The 17,889-nt window shown below is 31.3% G+C and overlaps 1 protein-coding gene across 1 annotated transcript in view; it reads left to right on the top strand.

Moving 5' to 3' along the window:
• The window catches only part of btv (dynein cytoplasmic heavy chain beethoven), a 256,105-nt gene that overhangs the window by 237,217 nt on the left and 999 nt on the right, over positions 1 to 17,889 (top strand). Inside the window, exons 66-73 of the mRNA XM_085822605.1 lie at positions 2,466 to 2,576; positions 2,739 to 2,894; positions 3,283 to 3,364; positions 3,558 to 3,751; positions 3,830 to 4,051; positions 6,833 to 7,054; positions 8,046 to 8,245; positions 13,805 to 14,003. Coding sequence (XP_085678731.1) covers positions 2,466 to 2,576; positions 2,739 to 2,894; positions 3,283 to 3,364; positions 3,558 to 3,751; positions 3,830 to 4,051; positions 6,833 to 7,054; positions 8,046 to 8,245; positions 13,805 to 14,003 — 1,386 coding nt within the window. The remainder of the gene's footprint in view (positions 1 to 2,465; positions 2,577 to 2,738; positions 2,895 to 3,282; positions 3,365 to 3,557; positions 3,752 to 3,829; positions 4,052 to 6,832; positions 7,055 to 8,045; positions 8,246 to 13,804; positions 14,004 to 17,889) is intronic.

Here is a 17,889-nt window from a genome sequence, read left to right as displayed (position 1 = left end):
AATTATAAAATTAAAAATATGAAACCGTAATTTATAAAATAATGAGCAATTATGATCTAAAGGGTATCAAAATTTACAAAAAAAGAAGCTTAATATTTATTTGTTTACTTTATTAAACATTTCTTTCAACACGCGCATGCGTAAAGCATACCTTACGCATAGCCGAAATTAGAAAATTGCAACCAGAAAACTATTTGATTTGTATTCGTGATATTTATAATGACGAGGAATTTGATTTAAATCATATCAAAGACGGAGTACACCGAGATTAAATACCACATTTAGTAAGGAATTATAAGCCGAATAAAATAAAAACATCTGCCCTAAAGATAACTATAGTGCTGACAGATCAACTTCCAGTTCATAGCGCGCCGCGACGTCCCCCCCCCGCAGAGCAGCGTGAAATTGATAAACAGATTTCGGAACGGTTAGATAAACTAAGGATATGCCTTTATCCATTTTTTATAGCAATTCGTTTTTTGTTTGATGGACATCGAAGCATACTTTCGTTTTCTAGATCCTTTGGGAGCTCCAGCATCGGAAATTCTATTTGACATAATCGAAAGTTCAAGCTTACTTTTATAAAATTGCTTATACAGTCTGCAAAAAATAATAAGCCGGATCCAATTCGAAGATTAAGGAACAACGCAATCACCAACATTAACGGAAATAGATAATTAGATAATTTTAGATTATACCGTCCGTTTTACATTAAACGCGCACGCGAAAACGTATTCTGCGCTTGCGCAGACACATATGCGCAGTTGTAAATGTCTTGCGCGCACGCGTAAAACGCCTATGCGCATGCGTCAACGCGGCTCATGCGCAGAAAGATTTCAGCTTTGAGGTCCGGATTATAGATCATTCCGGATTATGGGTGTCCGAATTAACGACTTTTGACTGTACTTACTAATACCTTTAAAACATACTAAATAAACTAATAATGAACTGTATATTTATATCTATATTATAAAAATACCATAAAGAGCACTTAAGATATACTAAAAAAGGGGTATCTTTTGAAAAGTGTTGGGAGATGTTGAGAAGAGAAGAATGGGGATAATAATATTCAGAAACTCTGATAAGGAAGACTATGATGATGACTATGAGTCTGGTATAGTGTAGGAAAGTTCAGGAAGGCAAGAGTCAAAAGTTTGGTAGAGATTAAATAAGTAAATATTAAGTTGATGGAAAGGTTTTGCCTTTTCAGAAGCAAAAAATCTCTATTGGAATACATTCATGATAAAAAAAAAATAAGTGTTTAAATATGAGCTTTGCTTATGTCCTTAGTGCACGTTTCAGTCATAAGGCTGTTTGCCGTGAAGTTTTAAATCTGAGTCATTTGTTTTAGAATCAAGCTGTAGACTCATTGGGTTATTTTTGAAGCAGGAGACATGAAAAATGAGCAATGCCCTGTACGGAACCCGAACCTCGACCTCTTGAATACGCGCCGAGTGTACTACCGTTACACTATGAACGCATGCTGGAAGGCGGGAATCTATAAAGTGATTGTGTTAAACAATAAAGATAGACACTTCAGAAAATGGGATGCAAGCACATTCTTCAGTTTGTCCAAGCTTTTTCATGATAATACTACCACTAAAGGTTTGGCTCCCTTCAGGACGGATTTTGGCTGTGTATCTTGTCAGACACACATATTGGCATAATGAGCTTGTTAGGAATGTATAATGCTGTTGTTATCAACAATATGCTCATCCTTGGCTTGAAGAGCAAGCTTTGGCAGTGGAAGAATCTGCCCACTGTTAGTCAGAGTGGAGAAGCTGTTTTTAAGTCATACCAACACACCAATATTTCAATCTATTCTGTTATCATAGGTGATACTACTGTGCCAAGAAGCTGGTGTGAACCTATACGAAAAAGAATAAAAAACCGAGGCCTTAGATTTCAGCCAAAAGAAGGGTACATATGAGTAAAGTGATGTTGTACTTTTGATAGTATTTACTTGATAGTAACATCTTCTCCAATCAAGCATTAGCATCATGATCAAGCTGTATTTATTTGTCAGCATCTACAATGCTTCGCTAACAAATTCTTTGATTGGCACAATGCTGTCCAGTCCTTGTTCGATAGCATGAGTCTGAAGAGACTCATCTAAAGCTGCTTAACTTCAGCTGGTAAGTTTTGCCTTATGTATAGCATAGATCTTTTACTCAAGGATTGCCATATTTTCCAATGCCGGGTTGTATTTTCAAGAAACATGTCTTCAACAAGCAAGAGGTAAATAGTGACTGAGCTATTTGAGACTTATTTGCAAGTATGTAAACAATTTCCATGTATGATTTCTGTGTGTTGGGTTTAACAGATAAAATACTTTTTTCCGTATTCCATTTTAACTTTAAATTTAGGTAACCAGTTTATTATGTATATGTATGTGAGAAAAAAACATAAAGATGTGTTTTTTTCTGAGAAATAAAAGATTTTATTGTATCTTTACTCTCCCAAAGGAATTGTCAGTTATCAAACCATCACCTGATTTTCGATTGTGGCTGACATCTGAAGTTCATCCTAATTTTTCAACAGTTCTCCTTGAAATGTGTACCAAAATCACATATGAGGTATTTTTGCCCCTTTTGTAATCTGAAAACTTTATGTACGTTTTTAAATCTGATAATAAATATATGTGTAATGTGTGTGTTATATATTTTTATTAAATATGTGACTATGTGTATATATATATATATATATATATATAATTTATATTTAAAAAAATATTTTAGGCTCCTCCTGGTATTAAACGGAATATGTTACGAACTTATGATTCATGGCCTTCTTCTTTCATATCAAAGAGAGGGAATGCTCTTCGAGCCAAAGCCTTGTTTGTACTATCTTGGTTCCATGCAGTTATTCAAGAGCGGAGAACTTACATCCCACAGGTTTCAATTCTTTATTTTTTAACACCATGCTATATGCTCTGAATGATGCAGATTAAGATATTATTTAAACTTCAATTTTGCCTAATAGATAATATTTAGTTAAAATATTATCTATATTTTTAAAAATGAAAATTATACAAATTTTAAAATTACAGTGATAAGTAGTAGTAATTATTCTTATCAATTACATATAAAATATTACAAGTATTTAAATAAAATACATGAATGTGCAACTGATAAAAATTCATACAAAATTAAAGTAGGCTTTTAAATTTTTCATAGTGCATTGGCAAAGATTTATGAGAATGGTTAAAACTATGAATAATAAAATATGATAGTTAGTAATACTTCATTTAATAACTAATTTTCATCATGTACTCAATTTTAGGGCTGGACCAAATTTTATGAGTTCAGTTCTGCAGATCTACGGGTTGCAGCTGATATTATTGATCGAGTGTGCTTAAATTCTGGTAAGATAAATAAAAGACCAGAAATATTTGCAAAATTTTTCTTCTTCTTTTTTTTTTTTTTTTTTTTCTGTTTTCTGTTCATTTATTTATTTCCCCCCCCCCTCAAAGCCAGCTTATTTGTTTTTTAAATATTTTTCATTTTACCGATAACCAAAATTCCGCATAATAAAGCTTTCTTATTTTTAAAATTTAGATCGCAGTACGCAGTGGGAATACATTCATGGACTTTTTGAAACAGCAGTATATGGAGGGAGAATAGATGATGCCTTTGATTTAAGAGTTTTATCTTCATATCTTAAAGAATTCTTTGACAATAAAATAATGACTGCAGGCAGTCGGAAACTTTTAGGTGGGATTATATCTGTTCCAGCATCCGTAGATTATAAGGTAAAGACCATACTTTTTCACCTGCTGTGTTTTTTGCCCCTTTTACTGTTGGCAATCATTTTCTTTTTTGTATTGTAGGAACACATGCATGCAATACGCACATTACCAGACACTGATAATTCGGAATTCTTTGGTTTGCCAGAAAATATTGAAAGGTCAGCACAATGTACTTCAAGTCGCAGGATGATAGATCAGTTGAAACGACTTCTGAGACAAACTGAGATAGCCGATAAATTTGATGTTCTTCGTTGGAATGTTGAACTGTCTCCAATTCTAGTTCTTTGGAAAAAGCTTAATCAGGTACATTATATAGTATAGGTTGTATCGTAAAAAAGCGTTTTGTATTCTTATTTGGTTTTATTGTTTTAACATGACATTGCTCTTGCAAAATACTGTGAATTAAAAAACACATTTATAATTCTTATTGCATGGTTATTATAGTTCTTATGCATAGTAATTAAAAATTATAATTATCTGTTTTTGAAAGAATGTAAAATCATTAAATATGGAAATAATCCTAATCTTTGATTAAAAATGTTTAATTTATATAGTTCTGTTAAAACTATAAAATGGCCATGCTGTCTGCAAGACCTTCAGAATTTGATAAACTAATGTGATTTTAGTCTTTATTATTTAGTTTGACATTTATAGTACATCTCACAATCAACATTGTAAAATGTTTAAATTAGTTTCAAAAGGTTTATAAGTACAGAATTCATATATGAGAAAATGACTTGTAGAGACCTCACGTGTAATTTCTTGCCCTGTGAGGGAAAATAATTAATTGGTCCACATACCATAACTTGAAATAAGTAGATATATATTTTGAAACGTAGAAAGCAAGACAGAGTAATAACTTGTTATAGATTGATTATAGCATATTACAGATTACAGATTAGCAGTTTGACTGTGATAGCAAAGAACTAAATTCTGTAAAATTTTTGTGCTTTTGAACTAAGCACGAATGAAATTTTGAAGCAAATGCCGATGAAATCGGAGAAAGTGACTTATTCGGTATTCATTGTGTGATTAGCACAATGAATACTGAATTTGGTCAAAGAGTGATTTATATGCAAATAGCAGAAACAAGATATAACACATAGTGTGACAGTACATAAAAAGCCTGCAATGTAGTACATCTCAATAAGCCAAAAGAAGATGAAGGAGGTTATTAAAGATATTTCCTTTGAGTTCAAGGAAGCTGTACTTGTAATATAGCTAAAAGAATCCATCTGGATCATTTCATACATGAAAGAATTATTAGTAAGTTCGAGGGTCATAGCGACCCAAGTGTTTGGTATTGACTACATCATCTTTTCACATATTTGGAGAACCTTCCAAAACATCAGTACGCTTGGTAGTTGGTGATGATCCTCTCCCTGCCCCCCCCCAAAAAAAATATCATTTTATGACCGGCATTTTTTTCTTCAGGTGAAAGACTGATATCCGTGAGTGGGAAATATTGCTCAGCACCTGCATACAGCAACAGAATGTTAAGTGTTGAAGTTTATTGTGGCCAGACACTATCATAAAAGTGGCCTATTTGCTTTATAGTTCTGAATATTGCCCCTCATTGACGACCATTCATCTGCAGTTCTATCACACTGGTTCAAAGAGCACAAAGCGTAGACAATCAAAATAGGGCCACGTTTTCGTTAAACTGAAAGGGATTTCAATGCCATGAATGATTTTAGATATCAGCTGAATATGAAGAAAGGTGGAGACACGGTTTTATACCAGGAACATAAGTGAAAGATACCACTATGATGGTCCTGGAACACTTGTCTAAGCACTGACTTCCATATTTTGATACATAAAACATTAACGGATATTGCTTTGACAAAAAGAGATTCTTCACAGCATAAATCTATCCAAAATACTATCAGTACAGACTCCATTTTTATGGATAACAACATGAGAACACATCAGATCTGTGACGTGTAGGAGCTGCTAGAAAATGAGGATATCTCTCGAATAGAGTGGCCATTATGCTGCCCTAAATTTCATCCTATAAATGTAGGATGCTTCAGGAAGACTCTTTTTCTCATCTCACTATATCCACCAGGAAACACCCAACAACTGAAATATGCTCATCAAGGAATAGGCATTCTTACTCTATAATTTTGGATTATCTGGTATTAAATGTAGAGAATTGGGGCCTTGCAACCATTGCAACTAAAGGATGTCATATCCCTTTCTAAGCAACATTTGTTTGTTGTTCTTCCTCTTGGACAGACAATCATTTGTGCCAATGCGACTTTTTTTTTTTTTTGTAAAACCTTTTTCTGCTTGATTCCATACTTTACACATCATATTAATTTTTGTAGTAGTTCGTTTTTCCTCATTCTTTATTACGAAAAGTCAGCCTGTGTTCTGATTTTTGGTGTATTTCAGGTTCTCAAAGAGTTACAGAAAAAAAATCATTTATTCTTTAAATTTTGTGCATTGGTGCATTAATTATTGATAATATTTAGTTCTAATTTGTAAACTTTTAAACTGTATCATAATTGAAAATTAAATGATTTATGTTTTTATTTAAAAGATTTTTTCAAAAACCAGTATCTTTTCTGATTCAATTTTTAAAAATAAGAAAAAATTTAAATCTTAACCCAGAAGAAAAATATAATCCTTTACCTTTTGCTTTTGAAAAATTTTAAGACCCTTTAATAATTTACATAATAATTATAAAAGTCAAAGTACATAGTTCTGTTTGGCCTACCAGTGGCCGAGTGGCAAAGTTGGTGAACACTGGTAGTTCACTCCGAGGTTCGAATCCCGCAAATGGGCTGGCTGCATGGGTGTGTTCATGATTTTTCCCATGTGTAACAAGCCAGATTCTCTCAGAAAGCCCTCCACTGAGGCATCCCTCTCCTTAGGGAATCTCGAGTGCTTTGCTATAATCAAATACACTGCACAACCATAGTTCTGCTCTTTTCTTTTTATAAAGTTTTCAGCTATTGATTACATTTGCAATTCTCTAATTCACTGGTAACTTACCACTAAGATCTGAATTGTTTTAATTTCATTTCTCGCAGATGACTATATTAAGCAATATTTGTCATGTTCTTGCTTTAATATTAGGGTTCTCAAATTATCCATTTGCAATTGACACCACCACAATTCAACAAAGAGATGGAAGAAGAACCACCAGTGCTGTCCTTCATTCGACTGGAGTATTATTCAGGTGTTCGACTTGTGCATAATGTGCATTCATCTCTTGCATCCATTAGTAAAGTTATTCGAGGTGCTATACTCTTAACTGATGATATCCACACTTTGGCTACATCTCTTTTGAAACATGAGGTATACAATTTATATTTATATAATCATATGTATTTATGAATGAATTATAAATAGTGTTATGAATTTTGTATATATATAAATAGTTTTAGGGAAATTATATGTAAAATTGTAGTATCTCATGTAAAAGGTAACTTGAAATGCCTCAAAAATGCGAAGCTCCGCTGAAAAAATAACGTTACAGGGACAGTGGTTTACATTTGGATATCTGGCGAAATAGCGCCAAGCTGGCGATGCTTTTGGCGACTAATTTTTATCGCTAAAATTGGTGACATTTTGGTCCGATCCCTATATTTAACTGTAACCATATCCACCCCTATGTAACTGTAACTCTGTATGTGTTCCAGCAATTTCGAGAAATCTAAGGTACTGAAAATTTCTCAGCGGCCTAGGGAAAACTATATAAGACTTAATTACAAATTTTTTAAAATTAAATTATAGATTTTGGAAGGCCTAATGCTTTTATTGACTGCAATAATTAGAAACAACAATGAACAATTTTTAATAAAAAAAAAGATGTTATATAATGTGTCTATATATATATAATATGGATTTTGTTACATAATGTTACAATTTGCTTTACAATGCATCTGATATCTGTCTTACAAATGGGAAATAAGGATCTACAAATAGAATTATATAGCTGTTAATCTCTTGAATTCGTAGAAACAAGATATATTAATGAAATTCTATCATAAGGAAAAAAATTGCGAAAATATATACATATGTTTAAAAAAAATTAACAAAATTATTCAGAATTCTATTATGTATATTACATTCGAATTCATTATGCTTACTAAAATAAAATCGGATTTTAAATTTTCATAGTACCTTAAGAGAACTTATGTTTTCAAAGTAATGATATATGGAAAATATTTTTTTTTCTTTTAATTATAATATTCTCCAAGTTCTAATCAATTTAGTGTGAAAAATGATTCCAGTCCTTTTTACTGAAGTTAGTATGAAAACAATTTCATAATTTATTTACTTTTAGACACCTAATGCATGGCAAAACAGATGGGAAGGTCCAGAGGATCCACTTGCTTATCTGCGTGGAGCAATGCGCAGGGCTTTAGCAATTCAGACTTGGTTACCTAAAGCAGAAACTGGACGGCTGCTTGATGAAAGCATTGACCTGTCACATCTCTTTCATCCAGATACATTCTTAAATGCTCTTAGACAACAAACAGCAAGGTATCATTGATAGAAATATATATTAAAATTGTGTAATAAAGGAAATTTAGCACTAGAATTATTTCTAAATATATTGGTATGATAATTCTGTATAAAGCTTCTTAATGTTTTAATTTCAGAACTCTTTACATGCCTTATTTCCTTTCTATGTAATAACAGAAACTGTGATCCACCCTGTTTTATGGAATCTTTTCACTTCCATCAGTTTAAGAAGTAAAGTTATTTTTCCTTCAACCAACTGTAACTTAAGTAATTTTGATTGTTTTTTAATGCGCAATACACAAAAAGTTTTCCAATGTGTCTTACTACCAAAAATAGTAGTAATAGTACATTATAAAGTACTAATATCATTCAATTAGATTTAGTCTTAGTTAATTGATGTAATCAATAGTCTGCTTCAAAATTATATAGATTGCTCACTTCTGATTACAGTATTAGTGTTATAGCAATGGAATCTCAAAATAAATGAAGGCCCATTTGAATACATGTCGTGATAACTTTTTTTTTTTTTTTAAAGTCCGAAGGTCTAATATTCAGACTTAAAAAAGACAGCAGCCTTGTCCTCCAATAAATAAATAAATAAAATAAACAATCTTCTCTTACATAGTTTAGGAATGAATAATATAATACTCAACAAAAGAATGCAGGTGTGCTGTGAATGCGATTTTTCTTCCAACTAACTACGATTCCAGCCCATCATTTTCAAATACCTGCTGGCTATGGAATCAGGATCTTGTACTGATGTTGGTTGGAGGGGAGAAGGCATGAGCTAGGGTGCAATCTCTGCAGGTCTTAAATTCCATTGCCTAGTACCTCCTTAATTTCTAAAAACTTTGCCATTCTTAAATTCCGCTGCCCAATGTGCTTCCTAAATTCTAAAAATGTTGCTGCTCTGTGCTTCACTAAATTCCAAAATTTTTATCACCCCTAAATTCTTTTACCCAATTAGCACTGGCACCCCTATAGAGATTAGCATTTGTCTATCTGACTGAAATACTACGTATTGTTGTCATGCTTAGATGTCATTTTACTACACCCAAGCCCCAACAATGAAATCACAGATTTCTCTGAAACTGTGAACTACAATTTATGAACTTGTAACACATAAACGCTAATGGAAAAAGTTGGGAACACTGCATATGATATAAAATCATAGCATGAAACAATAAAAATGGTAATAATATGTTACAAGGAGAGATCGGGGGGGGGGGAAGACTCAGAAAAAAAATTAAGGCTTATGAATTTAATATGGTATGTAATCTTTCAACTTGTACACACATGCCACAACATGGTTTTCATATTGGTAATTACACTGTTAACCACATTTTGAGGAATTAATTTTCACCCCTCCACCAATGGAGTCTTCAAGGCATTCACATTTCCAGGAGCAAGATGTCTCAGTGAAATTGCTTTTCTGAGGTAGTTCTGCAAGTTCACTCTTGAGTTAAGATTACGAGATTTTACTAGCCGCAGCATTCGCTCAATCCTTTCATTCTCAAATAATTCATTAACAAGATCTGCTCGATGTGGACAAGCATTATCGGCCATAAATGAAAAGTCAGATCCATATGTACCTCTGGCCAGCTATAAATCCACTGTTGAAAATGTGCAATGGTATACCTCCATCATCCTCCCCGATCCATCACACCTAAATTACCAAGATAATCATGTTCCATAATGTTCAGAGGAAGATTTTGCATTCCTGACTTTCTGCAGAGTGTAAGCATATTTAGAATAAGATGTTAAAAAGTAAACTTCGACTGATCAGTAAACAGAGCACCAAGCCATAGGTGTTCACTCCAGATCTGATGTTCTTTGTACCAATTAAAACCATCCCTCTTTTGTTGTGAAAACACAGAAACACCCGCCAGTAGCTTTCTGGCATAAAGATGTTTTTTATTAAGCCTTCAATATACAGTTTGCTGTAATACAACAGTTTTAGCGTTGGCTGCGAGCTTTAAACTTAACTGACGAGCAATAGACTTCCTTTCAGTTAAAATAACGTGAAGTGTTTCCACACTTCAAATCATGTAATTCAACTAAACTGAAGTTAGCTTCATTTTACGAGCACTTCAAGTTTGCTCCTCCAGATCAGCTCTTGATCAAAAACTAAATTACTTAAAAGCAGTTGCTATTGACAAAAGCTTTTCACCTAACATTATTGACCAAGTGGTTAAAAACTTCTCATCTCAACACATCAAAAAACACTCTTTTGTTTTAGGAGAATATAAGAATTTGGTTTTCATTCCATTGATTAGTAATAAAATTGCATGCATTTTAGAAATTCAACTTTAAGATATTTTCTCATCTGTCACTTCAGATTTGCAGTTCCATAGTTAAGAAACTCCTGGGGTATAAACAGGATTCATTGCTAGTGCGATTTAATTCATATTGGTCAAACTAAAAAATTTCATTCTCAGGAACATGAGATATGTTAGGAAAAAGAAATACATAAATCCTCTGTTGGTCAGAAAATCACATTTTCCATTTTTCTACATCCAAAATTATTCAAAAAAACATCGGCTGCTGGTGAATAAAATTTTCTGGAGGCATTTCACATTCATAAAAATATTTCAGTTTTATTTAATGATCCCAATTCCAATTCATCTTTACCCTCCGCTTTTAGGGAAATTATTTTTGTGGTTATTTTCATTTTTCATCCATAAATGGCTCCACTAACTTGACTTCCTTACTCTCATTCTTATTGCCTGAGTGCTAGCTTCTATTTTCTGATTTGCATTCTGCAGCTAAAGAAAATTCTATGTTTAAATCTTCGAAAGCAGCCTGGAAATTTATGGATATTACACTGATTCTTGTTGCTTTAAATCCTCCAATAATAGATTTCCATTTAGAATGGGCAGTTATATCTAGATATCAATCTGAAAAATTCGCACATCTCACTGCTTCCATGATTGTCTGTCCTGCTTCTAAATGATCGATTTGTCAAATTCTTCCAAATGATACTTCGGAGCCATAACAAACTGTTTTGAGTACTTTCACTCTGAAATCAAAAGCTGTATTGCAAAAATTCACACAAGATATTCACTTTGCTGAAAGCACTTGACTCACCGTCACCTTGATTTGCATATCAGAAACCATTCAATCACTTTTGATCGGATAATGCTACTTAGGGCTTGTCTTTCAAAAATTCTCTGCAAAATCTGATCATTATTTTTGAGTATGTAAAGATAAATTTAGACATGAGTATAGATTTAAACTGATAATCTAAAGTACAGAAATTTCTAAAATCCAGAATACAGAAGTCCCGATCATGGGCTGTATGAGTAGTTGCATAAAAGTTCTATGCTTAGAAGGTGGGACATGCATTGAGAAGGCATTTGATGACTTGGGAAAATGGCATGCGATAGGGAGCATAGAAACAAGACAGACATTGGCATAGATCTTTAAAATCTAAAGTCCAAAGTATCATGTCAGGTGTCTGAAAACAGTTGAAAGATACTGATATGATATATACAGAGAAACAAGTCAAAGTCAAAACATGCCAAAACAGACTCTCAGGATTATTATTTGACAATGATTGTTAAAGGAAATAGATAACTGATGTCATCCCAGATTGCAAGGGAGTTCACAGCAGTTGTAATTAACTCAAATTATCCAAATATACCAAATCATAAAATAGTTTTGTATGTAGAAAACCTACGATTTATGTCTCATTAAATCTGACTGTGAAATGCGTGAAAATGACTACAAAATTTGCATTTTGTTCAAAGCTGACCACACACCTCATTAATTTTTCTATGTATCTCAAAACTAGTTAGACCAGCTTTTCCATATTTTACTTCATAATACATTTTTCTACTGTTCTTATTTAAATTAATTTGAAGATATGTTAGACATGATAAAATAACGATCTTGTGCAAGTTCCGATTCTTACCAGCAAAATCTTTCAAGTTTCATAATTTTTTTTTATCATTATTCCCTTCCCCACCAGTATAAATATAATTTGGATAAAAACTATGTTCTTTGCTTGTATCTTTAAATGCATTACTTATTTATTGTCTACTGCAGTTTTATAAGTTTTCTGTGTAAATTAAACAGGTAAAACTATAACCCAGAGTAATTAATTTATAAAAAATAATAAATATATCTTATTTAGTTTGACTTGCTTAATGTTGTTACTGCTTATTATACATGCATGGCAGTAAGATCTTGAGACCTGAGACATTCCAGAATTAAACGTTATTTGCATTAAATTTGGTCTTTAAAACAGACATTGCATTAGAAAATATAAGAAGTGGCCTATAAAGAGGTGCATTTAGGCCATAAACAACCTTGCGTTCAGAAACATCTTTCTTCCAGTGAAGATGACCACTGCAAAATCTAGCTAATACAGTCTTGGTTTTTCTGCTGGCCTCAAGTAGGACAGCATCAAGCTGTTTGCAAGCATACAAGTAATGATCAGGGAGAATTCTTCAGGATGAAATGACCTTGAGCCTCAAAAGAAACAGCACCAAAGACTGGTATATCCTCAAGGATACCCTCCTTAGCCAACCTATTTGCCATTTCACTTCAATAAATATATTTACATGTGATGGAACCGATGAAAAAACACCCCATGATGTTCACTGATGGATTTTAATTTTTGGACTATATTCACAGTATTATGATCATTACCATACTTCCACTATTTAGATAGATACTGAATAAAGCTGGGGCTGTCACTAAAAATCCAGCCACCTTTATCAAGATTAGTAGTCATGATTCTATTAACATCATTAATTTGAATGAACTCTATACTGAAGTAAATTCATTTGTAGAGATATAATGCTACTATGTTCTTAATTATTGTATTATGTTAATCCTTTGACTGCTAACAGAACATACATGTCCTACTAAATGTTTAAAAATTACTGCTGGATAAAAAAATACTTGGAATCTCCTGAATGTTAGGGATCATCTTCCAATAGTTGGAAAATCAAGATGGTGCTGTGTTTATTGTACACAAATGAACATAGAGAAAAGAACAAATATGAGTTGCCCAATGTGTAATGTTGGGTTATATGAAAAGAATACTTTACCCTGTACCATATGATGTAAAAACTATTTCATATAAAACAGTTTTCCAGAATGACAGATCTTATAATCATTCGATCGCTACGTGTGGGACATATGTATCTCAGCCTTTCACTTAAAAACAGTTTGTCCAAAAAAAAAAAAAAAATCCAATAAATGTTAAACATGTTACTTTGGCTATTTTTTAATTACTATGATATTTTAGATGTTACAATCACTTATTTACTGCACCACAGATTATTTTCTGTTAATACTATTCAAGAATAAGAACTAGTCAAAAATTAACCCCATTCTGCCTCATGAGATACCTATGGGACTGACAATTTACAAGGTCATTATAGTTCATATGCATTTTATAGAATATAGTACGGTAGTTATTTTTAGCAGTGAATGGATTGAAATATAAAACTATACTAAATTAAAAGGTACAAATTTCTACTCATGCAATGTTTCCTTGTAATGTAATAGTAAACAATATAAGCATGTTTTTTAATATATATTAAATTAAGAAAGCATTTATTTCAGGAATTGTAAGGTATCAATGGACAATTTAAAATTTGTGTGCAGCTGGAAAGGAAAAATTCCTAATGCTAATTTAAGCATCACCATAACTGGAATCTACTTAGAAGGATGTTTGTTTGATGGACATCAGCTCTCCGATTGCCATCACGATTCACCAGTTGTTTCATTGGTGCCACCTTTCACTGCTGCTTGGATTCCAAAGGTAAAATAAATTCTTGTTTTCACTACAATAATTTTAATTATATTTAAAATTATCAATTATAATTAATTTTTTATTTCAAAATAATTTTAACTGAAGGGTTTTAATATATCTCAAATTATAAAAAACTGAAAGGGGCAAAAATATATTCATATTTGTATATACCCACTGAAATGCTTGAAAAACAAAAACATAGCTAATTAATAAGCAACTGAGTAAAATATCCCACATTTTATTTTTTCAGTCAGAAAACAGCATTAACTCTTAAGTGAGTAAAGCAGCTCCTTCTGACTATGTAAATGAATTAATAATGTCTGAATTGAATCAAGGCAATTAATTAATAGTGGCATAAGGAATGACAAAAAAAAGGCAACTTTAAAGAACATAGCATTGATGAACATAAAATTACTTTGGAGCTAAATTAAAAAATAGTACCAAAGTGAAATGAGAGGTATTCCACAATTTCAATATTATTTTTACAAAATTTACCATGCATAATGAATTAATGTAAGTAGGGAAAAAATCTGTTTTTATCGTATCACATATTTGAATATAGTACTTCAGGGCATATTTGGTTCTGCACTTTGTTTTTCAGATAAAGCAAGTTTAATTAAAATTTTAAAATTATTCCTATTTTTTTTTTCATCACTTCATTACCAGTTACTCAGTTTTTCCCAATCTTTTATAATCCTAAAATAATGCATTTATTTTTCATTTTAATCGAATTAAGCTTTATTCTGTAACATTTTCATGAAAAATTATTTTAAATCATTATATTTGATTAGAATAGAAATTTAAAAAAATTAAATTTTACAAAACATAAAATTATGAATTCTTTGCGGAAAATATGTTCATTGCCTACAGAATACTCTTATGTGTAGGAGTCATGTCTGGTAATATTTCTTCAGTTCTATGTTTCCATAGAGGACAAGCAAAATTTTTAGAATTAAGAGAAGAACCCAGCAGCACAATTTAGGAATGTGGAATTTTTTAGGATTTAAGAGAGGTGCGTGGAATTAGCAAAATTTTTAGAATTTAAAGAGGTAATGGGCAGTAGAATTCAGAACTTTCAGAGATTGCACTGGCTGGCAAAATGCCTAGCACCCAACCTACTATTAGACTGATTAGTCAGTTTTTTAGACCATTCAGTGTGACTTCCAAATCAGAATTTATTATTTAAATAAATTAAAGACTTTAAACTGTATTTAGTACCCCAAATAACATTGATCTGGAATTTCTGACTCTGTTTAGCTGGTCAAGATGGTATAAATTCGGCAACTTGATGCACTGCTTTATTGGAAAGTAATTATTCTGCAATCATAGCTGTGGATGACACAGCTGAATCAATACTGCATATTCTTCAACAAAACAGCTATTTATACTCAAAAGGATGAAAAATAAATTATACTGAAACCTATAAAGTGATGAAAGAAGTTGAATCCAAAGTCACATTAGCTTTTATTTGCAGAGCTGATAAACAAAAATGGTAGTTTTATAGAACTTTGTGTGGTTGCTATTTTATCACCAGTGGACAATGTGACAAAATTGATTTAAATTCCTTCAAATTGTGATATGTGACAATTATTTTGGCTTTGTGCTCTACGAATAAATTCATAAAAAGTCACATAAAACTTTTTTTAAACCTGAAGAATGCGAGAAGAGTGTGATAAATGTGCTTCAGTGTCAAAATACTAACGTGTTTAAGTATTAAAAGAAATAATGACTTAGTAAACTTTATTACTGCAGCAGTAACCTTTTGTAATACATATCTACTAGGTTTCCAGCTGGTAAGATCATTAAATATTTATACTTTCATTCCTCAAATATTTCACCATAATTATCTACCTATCTTTTGGAATACCGATTAGCTACAAATAAAATCAATTATTAATATCCTATCAATATGATTTCATGAACTGAATCATAATCTACATTTGTTTCCAGAAAATAATTTTATTAATTTGCTTATAAGATTTATTTAAATTTAAACTAATTAAGCAGTCTTTTTTTATTCAAATATATTCAAACAGTCAATGTAATATATAAAAAGTCAACATCAAAATTTAATAAAGGAATCAATTTTAAAATATATTTTTATTTCAATTCAGAGAATGCTTTGTAAAAAAATAATACTCATGCTTTTTATGATTTATTCATTATTTCACATATAAAAATATTAACTTTTTATTGCCACACACATTTTTGTAACTTAACATGATATTATGTGAAATAATCATAATTTTCAATTTTTTGAAGATTCAAGATGACAGTTCCTTATATATAGTTCATTACAAAATTACCAAGATTCATTCTTTTTAAAATATTGTGGAGTGTATGCATTAGAATCTAAGATACTTATTTTATTTGAAGGAAAGAAAAAAAATTTTTGAAATTTTATGGTGTGCAATTTAATTTTTTAGTTGTATGCCCCAATATCTTCAAAAATGTTGTATCACATATGAAGCAATAACATAAATAACTACAGTACAAAGTCTGAAATCTGGCATCCAATATCCAGACCTCTGGACCACCTGCATTTTTTTTTCCCTGTTTTTTTTTTTTTTTTTTTTTTTTTTTTTTTTGTGCAAAAAGTGAGAAAGAATTCAATTCTGTAACAAAGTACGAAAATTGAATCTTTCTTTAATATATACTTAATGCTTCACATATACATAGACACTCCTATAAAATAATACATGTGAGTGGTTCTGATTCTTAATTTCAGTCTGGCACTAAATAAAACATCTCCATGTTGAAAAAACAAAATTTATGACCTTAAATTTATGGCAATGAATAATTTATTAGTTCCATAGCTACCTTTTTGCTTGACATACATCTCCAACAGAAACGTTCTTACATTATCACTGATTTTACACCTGATGAATAACTTGCATTACTGACACCAACCTTGCAATATTCTTAATTATTTTTTGCTCACATGACTATTAACTCATGAAGAAATGATTCATACAGTAATGCCTACAACACTGTTTTTTTTATTAATATTTTATTACCAAACAGGCAACTTTTCATGCTGATGATCACAGATTTCAGCCAACTGCACTGCGGACATGTTTTTGATGAAGATAAATTTAACAAAAATTTCCATATGCAAAAAGTAGATTTTGTAAATGATATTCATAGGCTAAAAGATTACATTTAGTACTGTTTGAATTAAGAATAATGATTACTTATTCAGATAAGCCTTAAGTATGAGGAATTTATTTATTCCGAAGTGAAATAAATCTTAAGCATTTGTGGGAAACTGGCAGAATTATAAATTAAACTAATATAATTCAAGTTTAACTTTTGCAGCATGCTATCAAATAAGCATTTAAAAGCAAGATTAAATTTAGTGGAACATGTTTTTACTCACCAATCTCATTATACATCACCAATGCTAGACATTAAGCTAAAGCAAGGTACTACTCGAAATCTGTAGAAATGTAGAAAATTTTGCCACTGATATTGAAGAAAGTGACAAAGAGATTGTTGAGCATGAAAAATTTTCCTCACATGGCAATTACACGATTTGAAGAATGAAACTTCGTAACTGAAAAAGAAATTATGTGAAGTAGCTTAACAACTTGAAAGACACATTTAATAAAAGTGACAAACAGACTGTTCAGAACGTAAATATTTGTGAAGTAATTTAACAACTTGGAAGAAATGTTTAATAAAGCCAAACAAGTAAATATTGAGGTTTTTTTTTTTTTTTTTTTTGTAAATTTGATTTTTTAACACCACAAATGATTCACTATTTAATAATTCCAACTTTATAATTTCTGTGTGTCATTTTATTAGATTTAAATTCATGATCTAAAATCCAGAAACATCAAAATCCTGGGAATTTGGATCTCAGATTATTAGAGTAGTATGAAAGTAAGCTATA

Source organism: Stegodyphus dumicola, chromosome 8 (genome assembly GCF_044657685.1).
Source record: "Stegodyphus dumicola isolate Sdum_Otavi_A_Nest chromosome 8, ASM4465768v1".
NCBI classification, from domain to species: domain Eukaryota; kingdom Metazoa; phylum Arthropoda; class Arachnida; order Araneae; family Eresidae; genus Stegodyphus; species Stegodyphus dumicola.
This window is presented reverse-complemented; position numbering and strand designations above follow the sequence as displayed.